The sequence below is a fragment of the Struthio camelus genome, chromosome 9 (genome assembly GCF_040807025.1).
Source record: "Struthio camelus isolate bStrCam1 chromosome 9, bStrCam1.hap1, whole genome shotgun sequence".
In the NCBI taxonomy this organism is placed as follows: domain Eukaryota; kingdom Metazoa; phylum Chordata; class Aves; order Struthioniformes; family Struthionidae; genus Struthio; species Struthio camelus.
Window position 1 is genome coordinate 9,845,269 of NC_090950.1, and position 27,429 is coordinate 9,872,697.

General features: G+C 36.4%; 2 protein-coding genes across 2 annotated transcripts in view; one reads left to right on the plus strand and one right to left on the minus strand.

The window, feature by feature from the left end:
• The window catches only part of CLSTN2 (calsyntenin 2), a 595,520-nt gene that overhangs the window by 16,419 nt on the left and 551,672 nt on the right, over positions 1-27,429 (plus strand). The window lies entirely within an intron of this gene.
• On the minus strand, positions 493-12,889 carry RBP2 (retinol binding protein 2). Its single transcript, XM_009674097.2, has 4 exons — positions 12,750-12,889; positions 6,784-6,962; positions 2,351-2,452; positions 493-742 (listed from the first exon to the last, which is right to left on the minus strand). Exons 1-4 carry the CDS (start codon positions 12,820-12,822, stop codon positions 689-691), a joined length of 408 nt encoding a protein of 135 aa, XP_009672392.1. The 5' UTR covers positions 12,823-12,889; the 3' UTR covers positions 493-688.

Sequence of the window (27,429 nt, forward strand, 5' to 3'; positions counted from 1 at the left end):
TCCACTGGGGTTATTAGTAGGATGGCAACTCTAACTGGAGGTTAGGAGCATAGACAGCTATCTGTTAGGACTCTATTAAGGAACTACAGCATTTCACACAGGCCATGAGAGATTTATCAGGTGGTAACAACCTCCAGCAGCTATAGACCTGGGCCAATTTCAAATGAATAACGTAAATATGAAAAGCTGTGTATCCTGTTACAAGTTTGATGAACCATCCTGTTGCTTCAAACCGTGGACTTAGTGATCCAGCACTAAATTAAATAGAAACATTCTAAAGAATGTCAAATTTTGAGTCATTTAAATATATTATGATGCTACAGCACTATAGAGAGATACACCATGGCTGAAATAATTGTGACTATTTATTTCCAGCGCTGTTGCTAAAGCTCTTAGAAACATTCCTCTGGAAAGAATTGCAAATATTCTAAGAGTAGAGCAAAACATTACTTGAAAGACAATTACTTTTATTTAACCTCAGACTGAAAAAATAAAAGAATTTATGATATTCATAGCTGTTTCATGTTATTTTGATAAAATATGTTTGTCTCCAGAAGCATACTCAAAAATGCATTCACATAGCAGTGTCAAAGAATTTTATTGCAAATCTGGTTTGGTTCTTTTTTTTTAAGGCAAAACATAATAACAAAATAGTATGATGAAGATCTGGAGGGGTTTCTGGTCAGTTTTAGTTTTTCTTCTTAAATACCTGCTGGCACACCTGGTCTTCACATGTCAGTTCCTACAGCATTAAAACAATTCATAAGTATGTAGTGGTACAAGCTGTATTTCATGTACACCGCAGCTCCCCCCGAAGTTACTGTGACTGAGCCACTGCATTAAAAAGTTGTGCTTATGAAAAAGAGAATAGAAATAAATAATAGTTTATTAGATGTAACCAATCAGCTGTCATGCACTACAGGCTGTAGTAATTAGATTTTGACACTTAAATTGAGCTTTTAAAAATATAAAAATGAAAATGCCTAAAAATTGCTCTGTAGTGAGAGGCTTTTGCATGCTCTGTTGTTAAAACGATATAGTGTAATATTTTATATATATTTTATAATTCTCTTATTACTCATAATTTGTGAGAAGCATGAAACAAGGAAACTGTCAAAAAAATAGTGGAGGACACTTCAAGTGGGGGACATTTGCTTCAGAGAACAGATATGCTTAGTGATTGTTCCAGGGTCAGATCAATACAGTGTTTTTGCAAAGTGTTACAGCTGAACTGATAAAGCCTGGCACACTTGCACACTGCAATGCATGTGGTTTGATCAGCCTTCTGACTAGTTAGCATTCCCAGGCCAGTAAGAGGTGACTTTTGGCCAGCAGTTCGCAAAGCTGCAATAGAGTGTCGTGAGAATCTACTTGGTCTCTCTGTTTCCAGCAGTCTGAGCTTGAATCCTGGTGCCAGCATATAGCATCTTTGTCAGTACAATTTTTGAATAGAGTTAAAAAGGATGCTGGACAGCTGTATTCGATACTGGCTTTTAGTTAGATGGAGGAATATGGTTTTCTTAGTTCATCTTCTTGACCTTCTAAGCATAGAGACTTCAGGCAGTATTAGCTAGCTGTACCATCCATCTATAGGGTAAACCTGTCAAGGAGTAGAAATCTAGATCCAAATCACAAGCTGGAATTAATAAACCTCTCTGCATAATTGTTCTGCACCTACCTATTGCAATGCTCAACATTACCATGTCCATTTCTTGATTGTTCTTCCAAAAATGTTGGTATTATTCTGTAATCTGTTATTTTTCTTTCCAGACCTCACTGACTGCTCATTTCCTGCACAGGCTCGTAAGGCCTATGTCAGGCTCACTTCATTTATCTTTGGGCCCCAGCTTACTAACTCAGCTGTTTGAAGTTTTTTTTTTTTTTTATTGTACTAGCACAAAATAATTGCAGAGTAGATTGTTTGTAGGATCCTCTTGAGTATACTGAGAGTGTTTTCTGATCTGGATTACTGCATAGTTCTTGTTAAAACTGCATAGTTCTTGTTTCAGGACAAAGAATAACATTTTTCTTTTAATCTTTTGCCTATACTGTTTTTTTTTCCCTTCCAGTGATTATATGAGAACCAGAAGATGTTGGAGGTGCAATGTAACAGAAAGGGTTAATGGCTGAAAGGCAGTGGACATGAGCAAAAATCACTGCAGGGTTATGATTTAATTGGGAGTAGGTGGAAAGAAACTGAGCACTCCTGAATTGTAGTGGGGGGTAGGTTATCTTAACAGTTCAGAGATCAGAGTTATCTGAATGAAGACCATTCTAAATGGAATAAGTAGTAACACCTTTGAAATGAAAGTGTTCTACTTTACTAAAGCATCAGTATAGCAGCCCTTACCAGATAAAGTTTGTCTCCTTCAATCCAGTGCTTCCAACCCCTGTTTTTCTTTTCACCTTTCTGAACACATACCAGTTTGTCACCATCCCAGGTCACTAGTGTCTGCATGAATCAAATAATTTACTCAGATATGATGAAAAGATATATATGAATACATGAAAATAAACTCAATCAAGCAATGACAAGACACTGTTTGCATTTGCTTCCTGCTATACCCCATCCTCTTCCTGAAAAAAGAAAAAGACCCAAATCAACCAACCACTCAACCAAAACCCTAAATGCTTTCAATAAGATAGTAGCTTTTAGATGTGAAGCTTTTACAGTTCTTTCTATGTTGTCAATTTCCAAGTATTTCTTCACATACACTAATACACAGTGTTCATTTTAGCTAGGGAATTTCTCAGTCAGTTTACAGTCAGGTACTTATGTGAAATGAATGTAGGAAAACTGTATTTTTCTTGCAAAAAGATTATAAGGTTTCATGAGTGAAGATCTGGAGCCTGGAGCTTATACCAACTAGTGCACTGCTAACAACTTTTCCAACTCTTCATCAAATAGCAAGAGGAAATATATGTTAATATCATCTTGTACAATATGCTTATTTTATAGCATTTTTCATGCACTTTCACAAAATAACTTTAAAGAGAGATGGTCAAAAGCCAAGGAGAGAAAGAGGCTTTTACAGAGAAATTTACACTGAGTCACTAATGCATTGAAGGAGAAGGGCAGGGGGCTGGATATGAGTTCGAGGCAGAATAAGCAGCAGATGCAGGAGTGACTGTGTGACAACACTGGTCAGTGTATGCAAGTGTGTGAAGTCAGAAAGGCATAATGAAATTCTCAAGAGATTATGAATAATTAAAACAGGATGTTAATAGAATTGGAGCCTAGTCCACCAGTCTCCACTAGAATATGGCGAATGTGATTTGCTGAAGTCTACAGATTCATGAGAGATCTGCAACTTTGTGGGCTCTGTGAAGCTGAAGGATTTAGAAGTTCTGTGAAAGAAAGAATTTAATTAGTCTAAATAGAAATCAGTAACACATAACTAAAGTATCATACTTCTGAAATGTAGCAGGTTACCCAGGGGTAAGCTAGGATGCATCCTAGAATACTTATCAGGGATCGAGGGACAAACATAATTAAATGAGAGAGAAGAAAATGGAACTCTACTAGGTCTCTGAGGTCTACTCTTGGGGTGAAATTTAGGGTCAAAGGTTTAAGCAATGGTAGATTCAGATAGCAGGGATAGCCCAAAGGACAGTCTCTGAAGATGATTCCAGTGTTTGAAACACACTATAGTAATATGTTGCATAGTAAAGAAATGGCTGACTCCAAGTCCGTATGTACAAGACAGAGGAAGTTAAAAACAAAGTAATGGCTGTTCATTAAAGTGACTAATCTATACTTATGATCAGAACTATGGATGCAAGACTGAGAAGAGTCTAAGCAGAGATGAGCAAAACTTGTTAAAGACTCTTGTAAAACATGGAAAAAAATCAAATAACCAAATGGGTAGATGGTTCCCCTTTTCTTCAGCAGCCAGGTATTTTATAGATTACTTATCAAAGGATGGACAAAGACCCATCCTTTTTTCACAAGAGGGACAATGGCAGCAAGTTTTAGTAAGGAAGTAGAAAAATTTAGTGCAAAGATTTTGCTTAATTATTGTGGAATGAATGTATAACAATGCCCAGTAATCCACAGATCATTTCATATTTCTCAGTCTCTGTACAGTAGGAAAAAAAATACTTCAAAGAACTTTAGACTGCCCTCTTGTTCTGCTTCATAGACATCTTCCTCCGAAGAGTTTGACAGTAGCTTCCCCAAATATATTATCCAAACCAAATTCTTATTTGACCTAAATGATCTTGTTAATGCTAGTATTGTCTAGCAGAACAGACTGCAGCTGTTGGAAAAATATGCACTGGAAGTTCTGGCATCCAGAAGCTCCAAGAACCTTAGGAGGTTAATTCATTTTTTGCTTCAGTCCTAGATGATTATTTTTATGGGAGATACTGGATAATGATGGATATGTTGATTCTTGTCCAGTAGCAGGATGACCAGCGCTGAAATGAAAAGTTATTTTACAGGCTAAATTCTCTACTAAGATATGCTAGACTAAATTCAGACCAATTTCCTTTGGGTTATTTTAGATTTGGACCATTGTAATTTGGGGAGACATTTAACCATGTATCATAAGTAAACCCTCATCAGAGACCAGTTAAAGTCAATGGAAGTTCAGTTATTAAAAAGCTCCAAGAGCATTAGGAGTTTAATTCATTTTCTAGTTCAGTACTGGATGATTTATTTATTTTATGAGGGAGCTTTCCGTTAATAACAAGACAAAACTCATTCCATTGCAGTAAACTTATGTCTTATTTACAGAATTTTAAGCTACGTGCTCTCTAAATTTAATTGATGACCTCTTTTAAGTGTTGCCTAGTGGTTTTATTCATCTAACTTCCGTGTGTTTGAGGTATTGTTTTGTTAATATAATGACCAGAATATTTTTTTAGAGCACTCCAGAGGTTAACAGCACTATGTGCTTCCCTTTTCCTCCTCCTCTTGTTACAAACAAATAATCTAATTTGTTTAGAGAAGAATATTAGGTAAAAGTGATTAAACCAGGCAGGGTTATAATTGTACAAGCTGTATTTCCTTATTTTAGCCAGATAATTGATAATGAAGAGGAGATCAGGATGTCTGCAAGTTAAGTGATTTTGCACAGAATTAGGCAACGATAGGGGAGAAGAGCAGTAGGAGAGCATAAGTCTACGGATGTAAGGAGTAATGACTCCTCAGATCCTCAGTAATGCCTTTGATCTAAAGAAAATTGGGAGCAATGTTCAAAAGCATAAACTGTGTCACAGTATCCCTCCCAGTGCTCACTGGAGAAAGTGGCGGGGAGAATTTTAATTAGGGCAAGAAACATTCAAGATACTAGAAAAAAATGGGGCTTGTTATTTAATGCATTGTGATGCTGTGAATGAGAAATAATTTGGAAGAACCCATAGCAATTACACTGCACAAAGTTGGTTTAAGAGTGATAAGTGATCCAGAATGATTAACCAATGTCTTCAGTTAAATCTATGCTACTACACTGAAAGACTATAGGAATTCAAATGTAAACATGTCCTTTATGCTGCCAACCTCCTGTGACAACTGGCAAAACAAAATGGGTTGTATTGACAGTGAGCTTTGATCTCAGCTACTGTTTTTTCAGAGGTTGGCAGCATGGTCTGAAACTTTGTTTATTTTTAAGATAGTGATGTAGATGACAAAATATGGTTGGAGTGAAGCAACAGAGCTGAGAGCTGAGTGAAAGAATAAAACTGTTGTCATTGGCAGAAGAGTTGGTATAGATAGGTTCAGTGAATGATGTCCAAGAAAGGTAGATGTTTCAAGGAGATTTTCAAGGCTGTAAGTGGCAGTGTCAATGGAAATTTAAGAAATACTTGCCCTTTCTACTTTTCAGATTCTTGCTTAAATATTTTAGGGGTAAGAAGAGTAAAATAGAAGCAGTATTGATATAGAAACATGAAGTTGAATTCAGTATACGAATTTAATCAGTGATTTTGTGTGTTCTTTTTCTCATTGGCTTCCATGGCACAATCTTGTTTGAATGCCTCACAAGAACTGACTTGAGATGAGTCTGCTGTCATAAGAGATAGGGCATGAGCTAACGTGCAGTCTGGTTCTTGATCCAAATGTTGCTCACCCACGTAGCTCAGAGATGTGTGTAGATGTGGCCGTAGCCATATCTAACATAGCCTAGGGGACTTTTGAGCTCAGGGTATCCCCATAGTTCTTCAGAGCTTAAAGCATGTACTATTAAGCCTTCTTGCCTGTCTATACTGCCAGTAGGCCCACATTTCCACCTGCACTCAGGGTAACTTTGGCTCACATTTTCTTTCTCTCCCTTCTCGAAACTTACCTAAAGTTAATAGCTGAGAGAAGGCTTATTTTTAACAGTGTTGAACTTTTAAGCTATCCAATTGAACTTGCACAGGCTCAGATTAAAGATAACGGTGTGAATTTGGCAATTCAGAACTGAAAATTTAAACTCATACAGACAGAATCCTAAATTCAGAATGATTAATTTACACTTTCATTAAGGAAGTTGCATAGGGTAAAATATACTTTTTTGTTATTTTTTAAATACATAAAGGTTTATCATAGAAAGACTGAGAAAATCCCCTACCAGAAAAACATGCAATTATACCACATACCTGAGTAACCATCCTGATTTGCATGTAAAATAAATGCTTCTGGCATGAAAGAACACTGTCTCAAGATGCAAATTATTTCTGCTTTATAATAATTCTCTAATGCATGTAAATTTTTTTTCTTCATTTATTAAGTTGATTTTTGAACTGCTCACTCCCAGTGCCAGCTGTCCTGCAAACAGAAATCAAATACTGAATTTATACCTTTACCACTCGATTATCGAGTCCTTTGGTATATTCTTCGAACTCCACTCCCACGGTGTAGTTCAGTTCATAGTTTCTGAAAGTGCTGAGTGTTTTTGTTTTAAAATTATCTCCATCTTGAATAATCTCCTTTGTCTGTTTCAAATGCTTTGCAATTTTACGAGTCGCAAAATCAATATCTGTCAATAAACAGAAAAAAAAGGAATCACAAGAAAAATTCCAACATTTGTTACCAGCATTTATATTTGCACTTTATAAAAATATCACTATATTTAATGATCAGTTAGTTCCACAAATGATATTTTTACCTGTAGTATTTTGGAAAGAAGATGATCATTTAAAAAAAAAAAAGGAAATCTTGTGTTCTCTGTAAGCAGACCTTCAATTTGAGGATCCTCTTACTTAGTCTGCACCTATTTATGAAAAGGGTAACTGTAGGAAGGTTATAAGCAGAGATATAATATGCAGCCAGTAGTGGTCATATACTGGCATGTTAAATAATCTCAATCTACAGCTTTAGGAGAATGTGAGACATTAGGGGGTGACATTGCTTGGTGTCTGTTTGGCCTCACTCGGACGTTAAGCTGTGGGATGCCAGGAGTGCTATTATCATCTTATGCCTGAGAGCCGTTCTCCCTTCTGAGTGTACAGTATAAATCATGTAGCTCTCAAGCATTTGAGGGTATTGGTATATGTCCTGCAGGGTTTCAAATGCTGGCCACCCTCCAGAAGGAAGCTCTCAGAATAGGATTCCTGTTCAGTATATAAGCATTTTAGAGTAAGTATGTAATCCAGGGGATTTTGGCATATTATTTTTATGTTGAACTTACAGTCTGTGGGAATATACAAGAGGTTAATTAATTAATTAAAAATTACACAAATGATGATAATGAATAAAAAAGGAACAATCAAATAAAAGCCTGACTTATTCATTGTCCTTAGGCAGCAGAGACAGAAACAGCTTGTAGTTAGATGTTAAAGAAAGATTTCTTCCTTTGTGTATATGTATCTGTGCGTATACGTGTACAGATGGATGGTAAAAAACAGAAAATCAAAAAAATCAAAGTGCAGCGTTTGACAGTTCGTCTTTAATATGCTGTCAGCCTTTTATGCAGTACTGATCTCCTTAACATTCCTTACTTTATTCATGATGAAGACTAACATTATAAAATAAACAACTGCTTGCAACTGTATGCATTGAAAGTTACCAAAAGGAGAATATATATTACTGCCATGACAGCTTGCCCCAGACAATCTGCCTAATGCCAGCTGCATTACCATCTGCAATAAATATTTCTGACCAGCTGGCAGTGAATCTTATTATGGTGCTATATGCAAATGGAATAATCTCACATGTTTCTGTAAGAGACTGAAAAATGGTTTTGGTTTGTTAGCCATCTTTTAGCGGTTTCACGTGGAAGTTAATCATTGTCAGCTCAGCAATGCCACATACTAATGGAGTCCTTTTTCTTTTGGTAGATTCATTATACTACTGTTGAAGCACTAATCGAATTGAGTGAGAGGATTTGCTTGAAAAAATTGTGACTCTTTAACATGGGGAATAATGTTCTTGTTCAGTATTTATATTCAAGGCTTCTTGGGTATATATTATCTGCTATGGTGGATTAAAGGTATCTCTGGATCTGATTTATAGCCAGGTAACACAAAATTTAGGTTTCTCTGAGGAAAAAAATGTCTAGACTTCCAAAGAAAAGCTATTTCTGACTAAATGTATTAGTCTTGTAGCTCCTGGAGAAAAATCAGGGGAGGTTTTATTAAAGCATGGTTTTCGTAACTGCATTTTGAACAATGCAAGCAATAAAAATGAAATATTGTTCTATTATAGTAGAATAAAATGCTTTGTAACATGTTTATGATAAAATCAAGGTTTCTGGCTTAAAGGGCAAAACTGTTCCTTAATTAAGTATAGAATTGCATCTGTATTAATTATAAGGATGGATGAATTTAAAGAAAAAAGTCTATGTTCTTTGAACCCAAACACTTTAATATTTAAAATATTAACCACATGTAAAATTGGGAGAAACAGAGTGGAAGAACGTCTCCTCACCCTTTCCAAGTCATTTTCTTTCACTGATGATAAGTGAATACAAGACATCATAGTCTGTCGATCACTCCATAACCTTATGCGTCTCTATATTGTTTTCTTCACTAATTCAGTTGCAGTTTTTCAATAGTATAAGATACAATATATGTATGCATGCGTACACAAAAAATCATGTATTAATGAAAGGTGTACTAATGAAGGGCCAGATCCAGACAACTGCTGTGAATAGCTTCTTCATCTCAACCAGTTGCTGGGGTTCTCATGGAGAAAGGAGTGTGAAAACACTGTCAGCAAGCTAAGCAAGTATTTCTCCAGTAGAATCTGCCTAGGGTAGGCAATGAATCAAACTATTTCCCAGGAAAATTGAATCTATATTACATTCCTTATTCTAACACATTCTCTCTCCTGCTTTGTTTTAGGCTATTCAGTGGGTCAAGAGCTTTTACTCTCATGAACTGTTACTATCTCTTTTCAAGCAGGCTTCTCAGTATTGATATCTGTAGGGCAGACCCCACTGTAGTCTGAATCAGTCCATTTTTCTCTCAATCTCCACTGAGAAATACAATAAAATCAGAAAGTGATCAAAAATCCACTTGATTTAGTTATATCATAATTTATCAAAAAAGTAGCTTTCATCAGGTGTCCTGTTTTAACCACTGACAGACATGGTTCTGTGGATGACACTGAGATGCCGTAAGGAACTGCTCTAGCCCTGTTCAGGCTAGCGTTTATGGCAGAAGAAGCAATATAACATTGGAAAATGCATTACTTATTTTAAAAGGATCAGAATATAAGAATGATAATAATTAAAGTTGAGTTTACAGCTGGTAGTAATTAACATAGGTATTATGACAGTTAGACACTAAATTCTTAGGCATGTGAGTGAAAATCACAGCTTAAATTCCAGAGTGGGCACATTCAGTTTCAATGAAATGCATGTTATTAGCACTTGCTATCCCTTTTCCTGACATTTTCTCTGTATTTTAAGGCAAATAAAAGTGTAAAGTTGTAGCTCAACTAAAATAATTAACGCAACAATCTCATCGGATGATACTGTAAAAGGGAAGAAAGGAACAGTATTGAGATGACTGCCACAACCAAATGAAAAGAAATCACAGCAATTACAAATCCTTTTGGAAGGGAGAGATACACACTACAGCTGTTTATTGAGCTTCTTAAGAAATAAGGAAAGAAGAAACCTAAACACTGAAGAGATCTTTATCAAGATAGGTACCAAAAAAGAGTTATCAAATATGATGAAATTTATTACTGTAAAACAAGACAGAGCTACAGCAGGAGGATAGTCATGATTAGTGGTTAGAGTGACATGATGGAAGTCAGGTCTTGGAGCAAAACACTGAGGCAGGGCTGAAGCAGAGCCAGAGCAAGGTGAACTGAGGTAGGAGCAAGAATTAGAGGTAAGACTAGAAGGCGGGGTGGGCAGTGAGAGAAGCCTGAGCTAGACAAAGAGGACAGCCTGCAGTAGTCAACTTGTGACAACCAGAAGTTAATTTAAATATCATCCAGATTATAAAGTAGCCAGACAAGCCCCATGGCTCACATGCAGCCAGCATATTTAATGCTGAAATCACATTTCAGTTGCATATAAAGTAGTAATTATTCTTTATACATGACTCTCAAATCCCAACACTCAAAGGAGTTAGTGCATATCTCCTGAAATTCATGATACTGGCTTAACTGTTCTTATTTAAAAAAAAAAAAGAATTAATTTTTATATATCTTGAAAGGATTGATATATAGTATTTACAGACTTTCATGAAGTTACCAGACTTTTCTTCATAACTGTGAGAGCTAAAAACTTTCTTGAAATATTGAGAACTTGCCTTTCTCTGTCGTAGGAGTTGGAAATAGTAACTATTTTCAAGACTTTTTGACAGATCATGACAGTTGGCTGTAATATGTGTGTGTATTTCTTCTCTTTCTGTCTGAACAGATAAATTAATTAGGATTAGGATTCCTTGATGAGAGTAAAACTAGTAGAAAATAAGCTTAAGGATAATATCTTTTAGCTCAGCTAGAGTTTTTCTGTTAGTTATTTCTAAATCAATCACGAGTGTAGGTATTTAAAATTACCTGAAAATTGTTAGATTTAATTACCTAATTGCCTTCTATGTGTTAGACCCTTCTTCCTAACAAATATATTTTCTTAACTTGTGGAAGATGACTATACTGTGTACTTTTACTGTTTTTGGACCACTGAATTCTTTTTTAAAATCTACATGTTTACAACTGCTTTGGAATCTGAGCTAACAAGGTTGCCAGTAGCTTGACTCAGGATCCATTAGACTGCTAAGGTATAAGGAAGCCACAAGCCTGATCTCCACTTCTGAAGAAAAATAAAAGCCACTTTTTGCTTTGAAAAAACTCCTGTTTATCAGCATCACACTTACAGTGACGTCAGCTACTGTAGAAAGGTAGAGCGCAAATAAGAGCAAATGCTGAAGAGAAGATAGAAATCTGTGACAACTGGATAGAAAACAGCGAGATAGCAGCTGAGAAATTTAAAGTTTGATTTTTGCCACGTTCTTATTTGTGATTCAGAGTCAGCCAGTCTCTTCCAATCTAGTTTAAATTAGCCAGCTCCAATGACTAACTTTATATAAGTTATATAGATATCATGAGTAGTAAAGAAACAGCACTCCTTTATGTCCTTCCTGTGTTGTGTAGTAGAACTGGGAGAAGACCCCTGATTCTAAAGATTACACTTTTCATGTATGCAGAAATCTAGCTTTAATATTTTTTACAATTTTTGGAATGCAGCCATAATATGGTGGTGGAAAGGTGACGGTTGTTCATTCAATGCCAATCCAGAGAGTGTACTGAAGAAATTCTTGAAACTGTTGACTTGTTCTAAAATTTCTTGCTTTCAGTAAGGATCTATTTCTCTGCTAACTTAAGTAGAAGGATTTCCTGCATGCTACTTGCATAATCATAATGACTTGGAGCAAAAATAAGTTTATATCTTTACGAGAACAAAAGTGCTTGAAATGCAATTTATATTGAAAGAAAACAATAAGTGAAGCAAAAGAAGGTATTTTTCTCATAAAATTCTCTCACTGTCATTACAACAAGTGATTATGCCAGTCTGGGTAAAAATAAGTTTACAAGCAACATAAAATGAGTTTGATAAAAACTGACAAGGATATTGCTAGCATTCAGTTAACACTGTTTTGGTATTCTTCTAGCATCTACCTAAATAAGTCTGTTAAATATCCTATACAGTGGATACACAAACTGTAGCTGTCAGACCTCTGATAATAAACTACCAAAGTAGTAAATGAAAGCTTCCTAAACAGTAGAACATCTCTTTTTGCATATTTATGTCATCACAGAGGGTGAACATAAGTTTAGGAACCTGGTGACAAACCTCCTTGCTGTGTAAGGATCACTCGCATAAAAATTGTCAGAAATATTTGCCTATTTCAATTCTTAAAGCCTTTACCATGCAACTGTTTTACAGTTTCTACTAATTGAAAGCACTAATTAAGTACTTAACACTATTGCTGCTTTAGTGATATAAAATATCCTGTTTCTTTTTAATAGAGCCACCCAGGTTATGGCTTAACCATTACAGTAAGCATATACCTGGAATAAGAAAGAGCTTCTATATCTGAAAGCCTATTTGGTTTTTTTCCTCATCTGTATCTCTTTTTTTCACTTATTTTAATAAAGGATAATATCTTTCTACAAATTTTCTTCTGCTTATATGTTATAGTATTGTAGCTGCAAATGCATTACAATTATATGATTTTAATGTGATTGCCAAAAACTCTTATGCCACAAGGCTCATTACAGAAATAAAATTAGTCTCTCATTAGTCGTGAAAGGATTTTACTTATAATTGAATCTTTTATCTATATATTTAATATTTTTCATTTACCTAAAGCAACCATGTAGCCTTCAAAGTTTTCGTTGGATTCCATTTCCCATGTCCCATTGTAATCAGCAGGCATGGTGACAGGAGCTTAAAACCAAGTGCAGATCAAAAGGTGAGGCTGGAAACAGGCTCTGTTAAGCGAATGTTTTAAAAGCCTTTTCACATCTTTTTATAAAGTTTATGGTTTTCTAGATAATAAAGTTTAAGGGTCAGAATGATAACCCTGGAAAACTTTGCCTTCATTAGCAGAGTTCAATTGAACAGCTGGCAGACAAGGAACACTTTCTGAAATAAGTAATACAGGAAATGATTTTACAATGACCTTTGTAAAGAACTGGTTGCTATTATGGGACACCTTTGAAATATATGTAGCACAGTGGCAAATTGTGCAACCCAATTAAAGTTCCCAAAATGAATTCTCTTTTTTGGTTCCTTTTTACATGCCTCATTTCCCTACGAAGAACCAGTCTTAACAGAGCTGACCACACCCAAACCCCCCATTTAAAATTGATAGAAGTCTTGCATGTGTACCGAGTGCAAGATGTGGCAGAAAAGGTAATAGTTCTGTTGAAAATATTTTTTTTCCTTTACTTCTCAAAATATTTGTACGGCAATATCTAATAAGGAATTAAAGAGGTCTCTGGTGTCTCCACTAAATGTCCATGTCAGACCTAGGAAGGCATGCTTCATGGACAACTGTATTTCCACATTTTGGTTTTAACTTAAAAAAGGGCAGTCTGCAGCAAGTTCAGCAAATGTAAAAGCCAAATGAATTGTAATTAGTATGAATACTACCCTAAAAAGTTAATTTTTAATTACTCTGAAATGTAGCTGTTTCGGTCACAAAGCTATTTTTAACCACACAGACCATTTCCTACTTTTGAATTCGTTAAGACAAATGTCAGTAGAGAAACTAAAAAACAATGCTAGATTTCTTATTTTCTTTTGATTTGTCAGATTCAGATGTCCACAAAAGAAATGGAAAGTCTTCCCTAAAGCCTGGGAAGTACAGAGGACACCAATGCCTTTTGCATTCATTTTACCTCTTCCGTATCTGTGCTGTCCTAGAGTTTTTTATCCAGCAGTATTATGTGGCTGTGGGGGGAAGTGGAGATATCAGCTGTGTGAATAAACACAACACATTCAAAATACATCTGAATAGAGAATTTGAATGTTAAGTAGGACTTTACAGGAGTTTAAGGTGATCAGAAAGCACTAAGAGCAACTTAATCTAAGATAAGGTTTAACATTATTCGGCTTAAATTAGTCAAGATAACTTAAGACCAATCAATAAAAGTGATCAGGTGTCCAAACTCTCTGCTTTTCTTTCTCTCTTTCTTTTCTTCTCATTTTTTTAAAAATGGGGATATTATTAAAATTTTCACTAGAAGAGTGTTAGAGCTCCAAAACAGAAGTAAGGAAATTCAAGAATTACTGGTCTTATAATGTCTTCAGTTTATGCTTTTACCTTGTAAAAATTTAGTTTAAAACTGAAAAAGTCTGAAAAATTATACAGGGATTAAAAAAGAAAAACTAGAAAAAGTTGAGAATTTCTAGAATCTCCGTGCTGGGAATATGTTTGAGTGATACTTAGGGAGCTCATTTAAGAGAAGGAAAAGAGGTGTCTTTATCCATATCTACACGAGATATTAAGAGGCCTTTCAAAAAGGCAGTAGACAGAGGCTAAAGAAACTGCAGTTACTGCAAGTTGAAAGGTAAATTCATATGGGAAAATATGTGCATTCTTAAGATTCTAGATACAGTTTATGTATAGGCCAGTTTACTCAGGGAAACTGGTAAATCACTGTTTGAGATCTTTAAATAGGAAGTGGGTGGCTCTCTAAAAGATGTGCTTTATTTTGAGCACAAGTTATTGGTCTTAACACATCCACTTATATAAGAAAGAGAAATGTTTTCCTCTACTGTAGGAATTACTAGATGAAATGCTATGAATTAACATTATATAGAACGTCAGCTCTAAAAATCTGCTTTGTGCTCAAAACATTGTTCTGTGCTATTATGTAATACTTATACAGTAAGTTTGATTTCACCTTTGTGTACTTTATCACCACATTACATCAACATGAATAAACACATTCTTATTATTTATGCATTTTATGTACATTAAGAGATTATTTAAAAATAAGAGAAAAGGTTATTGCTGCAAAGTCAACCACTTGCAACCAAATTTAGTCATGTAAGCAACTTCACTTGAGTTCCCTTGTGCGCACGCATAATAATCTTTAGTATATTATCACACCGTGTTTTTCCAGCTGGAAGTTATTCCTTCCTTCAGTGCACTAAAGGGATGTGGTTCAATTTATAAATAGATATTCAGTGTTTTCCTTTGTCTCCAAATGCCTAATGGTGTATGTATAAGGGATGAATCAGGCTGACTGTCTACATTCACCTTCTAAAATCAGAACATACGCTGGAAGCTTATGGCCAGAGTTTTTATATACTCAGTGGTTTTAGTTCTGAAGTAGTTTACTTGCTCTGTAACAGTCATTTTGGCAAGATAATGAAGTGGCTGAAAGTATCATGTGATGTGATGATCAACAATTAACATCTATTAGGAAGTAGTAAGGAGACAGTTCTATTGCTGTAGGTATGCAGACTTAGGCAGATTCAGAGAAAATAAATTATGAGATGAGAACATCCTTTTCAAATAAGGCTATAATGAATTAGAAGCATAAATGTATTTTCCCAAAATTATTTTGTTTACATTCATTCCTTAATTTTTTTACTGTGTGTATATTTTGTAAACTCCATATTAGGACATCTCTAAGCATGTGTTTATCCAGCAACCTGAAGTGGCTCTTTTGAGAAATCTTTCAGGTAAATATGCAATTAGGAAGTTTGCAGACACTAAATTTAACCAAGAAAATGTCTAAATAGGGAGTTAATAAAACCTGGCGTATTGACTCGATACAGTTTTGTGATGCTTCATGCACTTGCAAACAGCATTGTGTTAAGCTCCACAAAGAGAATTTTTAATTTACAAATCAATATCTTGATAGGCAGTAAAACCTCTGTCACATTCAAATGACTGCCTAAATCATACAAAGTCAGTAGACAGTGCAGGTAATTTTAAGTCTGCAGATCACTGACCCATTGCACCACAGCATTCATTTGGGTCTGTGCCTTGCCAGCTATGCTGATCTGCCTCTCGTCACAGTATGACTTTAAAATTTTGACTTACTTTCTATTTCCAATCCGAGAAATTATTCTATTTGTTCTGTGTGTACCTGTGTATGTACTACATAGGCACAAACTCTCAAACCAGCAAAACAACATTTCATTCCTACGCTAGTATTTTGTACCTATGACCTGGAAGTGAAGAAAAAGTACCCTCTCCTAATCTTCATGATGGTTTTGTTCTCCGTACCCTTTACCTGCCAGACCACCAGTAAAATCAGTGGGGTTTCTGTGCATAGCCTATATGGAGTCCCTGGAATGGGCGGGGGGAGGTCTTTTTCAAGTTTTCCAATGTGCATGTTAAAAACAACGGCTCTAAGCTCATAGCTCATGTATGAGATTTCAACCCAAGGATAAATTTTGTGGCTGAGTAATAAGACCTTGGAAAGAAAGCAATGTGATGAAAAGTCAAAAGATCATATATTGTTAATACTTAAATAACTTCTCTAGTGTTCATTTGTGTATGCAGAAACAAAGATGGCTTTTCTTGCCTCTGTCCTAGAAATCAATATTGATTAGTAGCAGTTTGAAACAAAACTCATATTTAAAATATCATAAAAAGAGCCTAGACTGAAAAGTGAAGTCCAAACCATTTTTCTGCAGAATAAGGCAGCAGTCATGGAAGCTGCTTCAAACGCTGCCCTCCAGTTCCTCTAATTGTATCTGAAACCTGCCCAAAAAAGAGATCCTATACACATACTTGAACAAAGTTCAGCTTTCTTGCTGTCTGAAAGGGCTTGTAGTACACATTCCTTTGGATAGATTATGCAGTAAAGCGTGGTTAGGAGCGTTATATAAGGAACAGAACAAATGGTCGAACAAATCTTTTTCTGCAAACTTCTGGGCATTGCATCTTGAAGGGAATATAGCATGCTTCCCATTCTGTCCTTAACATCGTTTTCATTTTCCTTTTAAATTACCTAGGATGTGTGTGGGTTACAGGAGAAAGAATGCCTTGTACTCCCCTGATCAGGCCCTAAACTCCTGGTGCTTGACAGCTGGGACTTTTTTGCCTGTAGTTATTTGGTTATTGTTTAACACATAGAAATATAGCAAGCTGCATAAGCTGTTCTCAGCAACTGAATTCCTCTGAAGGATCCAGGCAGAAGCAGCATGGTTGCAGACACCTTTCATTATTTTTAACTTGCTAGCATGTGTACTCACTAGGTTTCTTTTTATAAAATTAATTGCCTGAAATGTATTCAGTGATGGCTGCTACTGCAAAGGCTGTCACAGGTGCTATCTCACCCGGCCTGAGGCTCTGTTTAGCACAAACATGAGGAGTCACATTATGACAACTACAAGTAAGTTGGAGGGAAGAAATCCGCTTCTTGTCAGTATGTGAGATGATTTGCAGGCCTGAGGGAGGCAGGAGGGTGAAGAGACTTTGTTAGCTACTGGGCAGAAAACTTAGGAAGAAGTGGCAGGAGCAGTAGGAGAGATGTATAGCAGAAAAAGACCAAATCAGAAGGTGTGATTTGCAAAATGGGCTCAGCAAACAGCATTTGGTTGCCCAATTGTTAATGGTTGCCCTCCCCCAATATCAAATGTCATTAGACTACATTAGGTATTCCTAGCTCATAAGCTTTCTTGCCAGGTCAGGTATAACCAAGTACAGCCAAGTCACTCTCAGCATCTTGGGGTTAGTTAACGGCTTGGCTTCAAATTAAGAAAACTGTTAGGTAGACTGGTTAAGCAACTGGTGTTTCTGGCTCTTAAGTTTGCTTGCTTGTTTGTCTGGACCTTACAGAGAAGGACTAGAAGTTGGACCCATTGTATATATAGCTGTGGCCTGAACACCTCAATGTTATTTAGTATCAGCCAAAACAGGAATCTGCAGAAACAAGATGTTTGGTGACAGTGAAGACAAGGGAGAGTGAACAGCATTCACACCTTGATAGAGGGACATATCAGCCATCTGTTGACAGAACAATAGGGACAGGTTACGAATGCTATGGTAGGGCAAGGACATACACATAGTTTTAAATTCTGCCAGTCTGGAACATTTCACAAGTGTTTACTTTCAATTTAAACAAAGAAGCGTAAAAATAGATCTTAAATCGTTTTTCTAGAAGTAAAAGTGTTGGCTTTCTGCTATTGGATACTTTTCTGTATTTGATCAATCACAGTTTGTCTTCAGTCAATCTTAATCCTTCTGTTCTTGCTGATTTAAATAGAGGTGTTATGCACTTCCTTAATCAGAAGCCCTCCTCCTCTCTTATTAAGGATTTGGGTTATTTCAATGACTTAGCTGCTAAAGACTACATAATGTCACTGGTTACTGAGTTTGACAGTAAGAAGAAGTCATGCAGTGGGTGCTACTGGCTTGATGACTCTTATTATAATGGTTTGTATTATGAAAAATTCTGTTGCAGAGAAACTGCAAGCCTGTGGAGCTTCTGTAATAGCTAACGGACAAAGTTGACCTTCATTTTCAATATAAATGGGAAATACTGAATTTATTCTTTGTTTAATTCTGCTTAGCACTTATGCAATGCTCTTTATCCACAGACTTTGCAGAGGCAGGTAAGAATTGTTAGCCTTTATAAAATCAGATAAACTTAGAGGAGAGGTGCTTGGCCAAAGTCATGAAATAAGTCACTACTCAGATCAAGTTATAGAGTGCAATCCTTTATCTTATCCACTAAACCATGCTTCCTCTTGGGCTAACTTTAATGTAGATTGAAAACCTGACCTCATTTTAAGTATTTTGTCATTGACTTTAGGGCTGCGTAAGTTTTCCCTTCAAAGGTTTTTTCAGCATCTGAATTCCTTGCATGACCTATACATTAATATCTTTAGCTGTAATCTATAACTTAATTGTATTTATTCTGTGGCAAAGTTTTGTAATTGCAGCAGCCACTTTTTATCGTCATCAGATAAAGGTTGCATTACTTAGACATTGAACTGGAATACTGATTGATGATTTTTGAGTGAAAAGAGTCTGTAGAAAGCAGTGCTTTTCTCCAGCGCTTCTTTGACAAGCATAATTTAACTAAGAAAATGCATATCCCCTTTAGCTTGTTCATGCCTGACCATAAAAGCTGAAATGTCATTTTAATAAAGGTTCTCATCCATTAGAATAGCATATTAAAGAATTGATTTTGTCAAACAGAAGTAGTCCTTTTTACCCCATCTGGAGAACGCTTTACAGTGGTACTTGCAAAAATCTTGGACCTCAAGGTTTCCCGTACCTCATAACTGGTATAATCTGATTATGGAAAGCTTTTTTGCATGTAATCCCATTTTGCTTAAAAATCTAGAATCCAGAAAAACACATAAAGCTACATCAGTTTTGCAGTTAGTGTACAGTTCTGAATTCACTGTTGCTCTTTAAGAAAAAGATGAAAACCATTCTTGTGATAGTCTTTGGAGCCTACAGGCACTGTCCCAGAAGGACTGTAAATTAGGCCCAAGTATATTGACCAGAACACACCATAATGTTCTGCCTCTTTACTTTCTTTCACTGTGTTGTGTAAAGGATTTGCAGAACTGCTATCCTAGTCCTGGGAAAATTCCTAGATGGCTGAGTGTATCTTTTTCGTGATTGCTTTGTGAAAGATCTTTCCATAAATCAGTTTTACTGCTTCAGCTAGAGAAAATTACTTGCCCAGTAACCCAAAACTTTCTTCCAAACAACTGAATCATATCCTGTGATGTTGCATATCTCTTAGAGCATAGGCATGAGTCTCCATTTCCTGTTGATCAGGGGATTCTCTGGGTTGTAAATCTCATAAATTTATTTCTCTCAAAGTGCTGTCTGGTTATTCTTTTCTACATGCACCTCTCGCTCCACAATGCCACTTGGGCTGTGACAAAGGCTCTGGCTTCATTCTACCATATTCTTTTTCTGTTTCACTTGAGAAATGAAGCAGTGTTTAATTCCCCAATGAATCCTGGAGCATTCTAGAAAATAATTTTAAGTAAGAAGAGTTTTTTTAGTGGCAGTTAGATGTCTGTCTGTATATGTGGTGAATTTCTGGCTTTAAGCTTGCAGACATTTGATAGAAATAGCATTTGAGATGAAAATTTATAGTCAAGCTTAAAAAATGGTTTATTTGCAAAATCAAAAACTTGTCTGATATGGCTAAATGAAGCAGTATACTCTGTATTATTTAATTGAAGGGGCAACATGCTTGACACTGCAAGATGGATCTTTAAGCATATATATCATCCATTAATTTAAGAACCATTGATGGTAGGCCAAGGAATATAACTCGGGATGCACTGCTGAAGTCAGCTCTTCTCTCAGACAACTGACAAGAGAGGGCCTTGATAGTGGTGGTGCAGTGCAGTTTCCGGAACTGAATGTGTATGCATACACCTGCATGTAAGACAGAGGAAGATCATTTATATCGGGTTTATTGATATTGGCACTGGATGTCTGAAAATAGATAAATTGAACTGAAACTGAAATAGATAACTGATATATCTGATAATTTCATTTTTTTAAATAAAAAAGTGCCAAGTCTGTTTAATGTAGAGGTTGATAAAAATGAAAATAAAAATTTATATTTTGTAAGGAAAAATACAGTATCATTATAATCATCATAATATCTTAGAATGTCAGACTTACTTTCACTGGAAGAATAAAAAAAGGGAAAAGGAATTGAACTAGGTGATATTCAAGTCTAAAAAGTGAGTGGCCTAAATATAATCTAAGAGTAGGAAAGGATTCCCCAGAAATTCAGAGTCATAATGGTGAAGATATTTTTCTCTATTTTCTATATGTACAGCAAGTTAACCATGATTAAGAGAGTTATTTTTAAGAGAGTATTTGAGAGTTATTTTTCCAGATTACAAGCTTCCCAGAAAAGGTGTGAAGTATATAGTGAGTTTTTTAATGTATTAACTGGGTTAATCTTGAAATAATAAAGAAAGAATCCTTAGCGATGGATGTAACAGTATATTTTTATCTGTAATTCATTATATAGTTAGTATAACAGCTTGCCTAGAGTATTGCCAAAAGGTAGATAACTTAGGAAGGCCAAATGACAAAGGCAGAACAACCATTTTTACTTCTGTTTTGTTAAAACTATTATTTGATACTTTATGATTAACAACAAAGTAAAAGTCTCCATTCTGGTCTCTAAAGATTTTACCCACTTGCCCCTTTCAGACTGTATTTGAAGCTGTAGTTATTCACAGAATCAATGAACTGTTGGGGTTGGAAGGTGCCTTTGGAGATCATCTGGTCCACTCCCCCTGCTCAAGCAGGTCACCTAGAGCAGGTTGCCCAGGACTACATCCAGTTGGGTTTTGAGTATCTCCAAGGATGGAGACTCCACAACCTCTATTAGTTAGTTGTATAACTCTCTGAATTAATACCTACACGCACGCACGCGCGCGCGCACACACACACACACAGACACACGACTCCATATCCCGATAACTCCACTACTTTTTGGCTTCACCCTGACTGTGACCTCATAGAAATATCCAGATAATCTAATGTTTGAGCAGAGAAGTGCCAATGTGGAAACGAATATCTCTTCTTTATGAATACAGACACAGAATATCAGTATGTGAAAGCAGTACTAGTGAAGTGTCAGTTTTGGTGCATGTGCTGGCGTCACTGATAAAAAGAGTTTGAGCTGGAAAGTGTTTCCTTAGTAACATTAGACTCTTTATGAGAACTCTATTTCACTACAGTGGGAGAACAATCAAAGGCCTGTGCTGAAATGAAATGTATTACTTGTAAAAATGTAGATATTTGGGCAGTTTTTCTAACTGCTTAAGCATAAACAAAAGACCTTTTGTAGTAAGCTATATGTATATTAGAAAGATCTTCGTCACTGCCTTTATTGCTAGTAAAAGACAACCCCATCAGGAAAAAGAAAGTGCCTTGGTTGTCAAGGTATTGTGCTCCATCACTTCCCAGTCGAAAGAGAGGACTCTTGCCTGAATTAGCTGTGTAATCAAGAGATTGCAATTTAGGAGATCATTTAAAGATAGAAATATAGACCTCTGTTGGAACAGTAATCAGTTTGAAAGAGGAAAAAAAATCTTTCTCCTCCTTACATAACTATATCTTCAGCCTGCAGTGCCAAGGAACCAAGTAGTATCACGTTTTAACAGTCACAGTGGCAAAGTACAAAATGGTTGGAAGGCAGAAAAGCCCTGCTGATGGGCCATTATGCAATCACTTTATGCCCACAATTCCACTGGAATATGCTTATTGCCTTTGAAGACCGATTTGCTATCTGTGTTCAAATGCATATCCTTACTCAAATGAGTAAAGGTTGTATTACTGCGTGGCAATCAGAAATACCTGAAGTCTCAAAGACATCGTATCATTATTGCAACCTTTTGTACAGTGTCCATTAAATAAACACTCACTAGGCTGAGTCTATAACTGGATGCTTTGAAAGTTCCGATTTAATAAAAGTAGTTGAAAACTGTCCCTCCTCCTCCCTTTAATACAATTTTCATTAGTGTCTGACCATGCAAGCTGCTAAGCAATCTGCCTTTTGTCTAGCCAGCACATCTACATAGCATTTTGCTTTTTGTCAGTGGATAGCATGATGTTTTAGTACTTTCCATATCAAGACAAAGAGGTCAGTACCTTGCACAATCCCATTCAAGCACATTTTTTAATGCAGACAGTATAATATTGCATTTAGGTCTGTAATTACAAGAAGTAAAAAACATTCACACTGATTTTAAACATGCAAATACCTAGTCTTGAAATTCTAGGTCCAATTACAGGTAGTTTTGCTACCCTTTCAAGGAAAAATAGAATGAAAAAAGTGTTATTTTAACAAGTACTTTTTTGGTAGCAAAGAGATCAAATTATCAGAAAATAAGAACTGATATGGCCCACGGCTACAGCTTCACAGGACTGAATCTTCTAAAGATAAGGAGGACTCGCACCAGAAAGGAAAGGAATATGGGAAAAAGAAAATCTTCTTGCTTAGCCTAAACTGTTTTATGAAATGTGTTTGGTTTTTTTTAGTCCCATGGGGTGAATGTAACAGCACATAACATACTCCAGAAAGTGTTGTGAGTTGAGGAAGAGCTTTCCTTCACAGAAACATTCCTCATAGGGTAAGTGCCCTTTTCTGTGGATACCTATTACGCTTATATTATCTCTTGAATTATACAGACTTTTTTAGGAGGAGGAATTGCCAAGCTAGATCAGAAGTTTGCCATCCTGTATTTGGCAAGAAACTCTGCAGAAGGCAGTGCTTTAAAAACTACAACTTCGACCTGCATCCTGTTGTTCATTACAAGCTGTATGGTCCTGGTGATTTTGAGCTTCCTGTGATTTTGAAACTACTTTTGCTTTGTCATTCCTTTCAAAACTAGTCAAAGTAAATAAGCCTTTTGATATTCCATTATTGAAGTTTTTAAAGCCAGCTTGTCTTCTGAATTATACCAGGAATTCTTCTCTATCAAACATTTCAGTTTAAGCATCTTACTTGAAGGTAGATGTTTCAGAATTGTCTAGTCTTAGCATCATATTAGTGATTTATTTGGAGAGCTCCCTCCCACTTGTTGTAGTGCTCTCTGATTGTACATCTGCAGTACCACCTCTGTCTGTCTGAAACTCCAGATGTAGCTGCTGTGCTCAATCTGGGCCAGCGATAGCCTATGCGGATACATGTCTCTTCCCAAGGGTGGAGAAAAGGCTAAGGGTGGTTGCACAGTGGCTGAGGAGTGCAGTGTCTCGTGGGACAGCATGCTTGAAAGCATCTTACTAGAGGGCCCCACTTCTAAGAAGCAGCTGCCTCATGCTATAGACCTTCCAGTAGGCACATAACCCAGTGTCTTCGGTCTTTATGCTTCAGAAGAGAACTGTAGAGTGAACCTTTGATCAGCTCTGCTATTGCAAGCTGTAATCTAAAGCGTGAATAAGTTTTTATTTTACTATTGATGATTTTGTTGTGGTGGGGCTTTTTACATTTTTACTGCAGAGAAGGGCTTAAAAATTTGTTTTAAATGGGGATGTACTTCACATTTGCCTCCACTTCACTGAGATTTAGGCAGTCCTTCAAATCCTTAAAGTCTGATGAGGGAATCTGTTTAATCAGAACTGACCTGTTTGTACTGAAACCCATTCACTGACTTTGGGGGTGGTGATAAGGGGGGGTGTGACTGAGAAGACAGTAAGATGTTCCTGAAGTTAGACACAAGTTAGAGATGTAAGTGGGAAGTGCTGCATGACACGGGGCCAAATTTTCAAAGTATTTATGTGGCTAAAGAGGGAAAAAAGCTCTCCTAAAAAAATCCACAGGATGTTCAAGCAAATTAGGTACTTACTACCCATTAATTTCAACTAGGAGTTAAGCACCTAATGGGGTTTTTCAGTGTCCTAAAGGAGGTTAAGTGCCTATCTGCTTCTTTGGTCATTAAAATACATTTGGAAATGTAATAAAAAATACCTGCTACAATTTGGGAGCTGGAAGTAGGAGTGGAATTTTGTGTAATGTGAGATTGCAAACGTCTACAAGACAGACTTGCTGTGTGAGAAAAGCACATTGTAAAGGATCGTACATATGTTGCAAAAAGCATTTTCTGAAATAATCCTACACACATTTTTTGGGAGACGCTTGCCTTGTGTTCCTTTGCACAAATGATGACAAGGCAAGCCTAATTTGGTTGTGATAACGATGATTCTCAAGAAGCAAGGATTCTAATAGTGGCTTGAGTATCTGGTCCTTAGAGAGTTCGAACCAGACTGAGCCTATTTTGCTATGGAACTCTGATGTTTTGCTTATTTTCTGTTTTGTTTGATAGGGAACGAGTCATCTGTTTCAGATCATTTAGAACTGTGTGAAATCTGCCTTACAGTTCTTGTTTGTCTAGCTACTAAGTCAGCCCCCGTGTCTGAGATTGCTTAGAGCCGATCTCAGATGAAGTTAGTATGACGCGTTACAGCTGCAGAGTGCTGTGAAAATCAATACTGTGCTTCGTGTTGTTGCTTAGGTGTAATAGATCTATAACGCACAGGTAATTATTTCAGAATAAGCTGTTAGGAGCTCTTAGAAACTGAACAGTATCTATGTTAATATCTGAGATAGTGGAATGTACGTGTTGGAATAAAGCAGCAGTGATAACTAGCTTTCTAATGGTATTTTAGTCCGTATGTTTAAGACTGCCCTGAGTAACTGTCCCTAATGAACACTGGTATCAGAGACACAATGGAGAGGACTGGCTGCTTTTCAGTGAGCTACCTTGTTGTACCTGAAAACAAGTCTCTGGAGGACCTGCTTGGTAGTGTGTTTGAACAAGTTCTTCATCACGTTGATGTAATTTATGTAAAATGGTGCTTTTCTCCTCTTGTCCTCTCCAAAAATAAGCTTGGAAATGTCAGCATCAAGCATGGCAGCATGTTTCTTGACAGGCTGAGTGAAAGATCACACAGTCATTTCACAGAAGTACTACTGAAATGTGTTAACTTCTTTTGCATGCCCTTAACATGCCTAGCTGGAGAGAAGTATTGGAAATTGTAATGGTAGTAAACATCATTGTCTTGATAGGAAAGGATAAACCGAGTCATCCTGATTTAGAATTAGAGAACGGGAGCAATGAACTGTTGTGAGTCTTGTTGCACTTGACTGAATGTTAAATTTCAGTGAGCTTGCCCCATGTGCTGTGATTTTAAGCCCTAACAAATGCTGATGATGACTGCATAATATTGTATCTCCTTTTTTTGTAGTAAGGGTACTGGCTAGCACTTGAGAAAACTTGGGTGAGAATGTCAAGAGAGAGAGGGAATTTTACGTTACTTCTTCCTTCTGCTTTTTTTGTTTTTTGTCTTTGCATGTCTGTAGGATTGCTTTATGTAGCTGAAAGGGGAGGAGCAAGCGAAACTGTTGCAGGGAGGCTCTTAAAGTGATCTCACAAAGTTGATAACGTTTTTGAGAATTGCATATATTTGCAGTTTACTGCTGATGACCGTGCTCTATGTATTTCTGCACATGCACAAACTAGTTCTTAGCTGCTCTACAGTGCTTATGTACCCGTAACTAACTGCTTATGCTTCTGCTCCAATCTTGAACTATCAATTAGCTGAATATTTAAATATTTTAAATTGTAAATTTTTTATCACACTATTGACCTTTAATTGGCTCAACATTAGGATTGTGCTGTACCAATCAGCACAAAATAAATGGTCTCTTGTTATATAAATTACTGGAAAGTCAATAACCACTTCCACCAAGTCCTTCTTTCCTCCTCTCACTCCTGGTTCCATATACTCACCTTTACAAAATAAGAATGTTTCTTGAAAGAACAAATTGCCTATTGAAGGGACTGGTGAAGAACTGAAGTGCCACTCTGCTCCAGTGTTCAGTGTGGATACTTGTTATTAGCTGCTAATAAAGAGAAAAGTGCTTGCCTTGGTAATAAAACACAGGGTACTGAAGGGACTCTACTATTGTGTGCATTTTCACTAGGCAGGAGCAAGTCGCTTAAACATTTGCTTTTGAGTTTGAAAAACTGCTTACAATAGAAATAGCAGCAACATATAGGTAGTGTTGCAAGATGAAATGTTTTAGTAAGAGAAGATGAATAGCCACGAATCTGTTATCTGATTACAGATGAGACTTTCCAAGAAACAATACAATACAATAAGGTGCATGCTAGTAAAGTGTTATTAACGTGACACTGGAGAACTCTTATATTTTACTGTCCGCTGAGCCAATTTAATGTAGTGGAGTCAATTAAATGATGGACACTGATGAAAGTGGATGTATCTAGTGGAGCATGTCATTCACGCCATGTCAGCACTCTGTTATCTTCTAATGCTTGCTCTCATAAAAGACTCTTCAGGAATCTAATGCACCGTCTTGTTATAAAATATTTGCCATTCAGTCCTCTCATTCTCATTTTACATAAAACTGTTAACAGAGATCACACCAAGCAGTAATTTCCCATCTTTTGCAGTTGGACTTTTGAATAAATGTAGACTGCTATCTTCGCTCTTTTTTCCATTCTTCTTTGATATCCTATCCTAGACAAGCCTTACTTCTTAATCATTGCGTGTTCTAAGCACACCACCTGAATTAATCCTTTTCCTGTTTTGTTATGTAATGACATGGGTAGATCAGATGGTGAGTAATCACGAATACCATGGAAAAGGCAGCTGAGGGTCACACTAAATGTTTATTGTTTATTACTAAGTGAAGTTGAAAACTAGGTGAAGAGGAAGTATAGGATTCAACAGTGTCCATTCTATGAGTATTCTCTTAAGTTGCTATTCATCTGCTAAACCTGCTGTGAGACAGTGGACAGATGTAACATAGACTAGTACAATTAATAAAGTATATCTAAAACTTCATGAAGTGATTATAGCCTTAGATTAGTGCAATGAAGGTTAAAATAAATGCTTGTATAATTCTGGCCAGTAGGGAATTTGGTATTTGCTAACTCTCTTGCTATAAAATGGGCCTTAGCTTTCTTTCCTCTAAAGAATTAAGAAATGCCTTCATAGGATGTGAGTGAAATACCTTTTATTTGTATCTATGAAGTAGGAGGGATA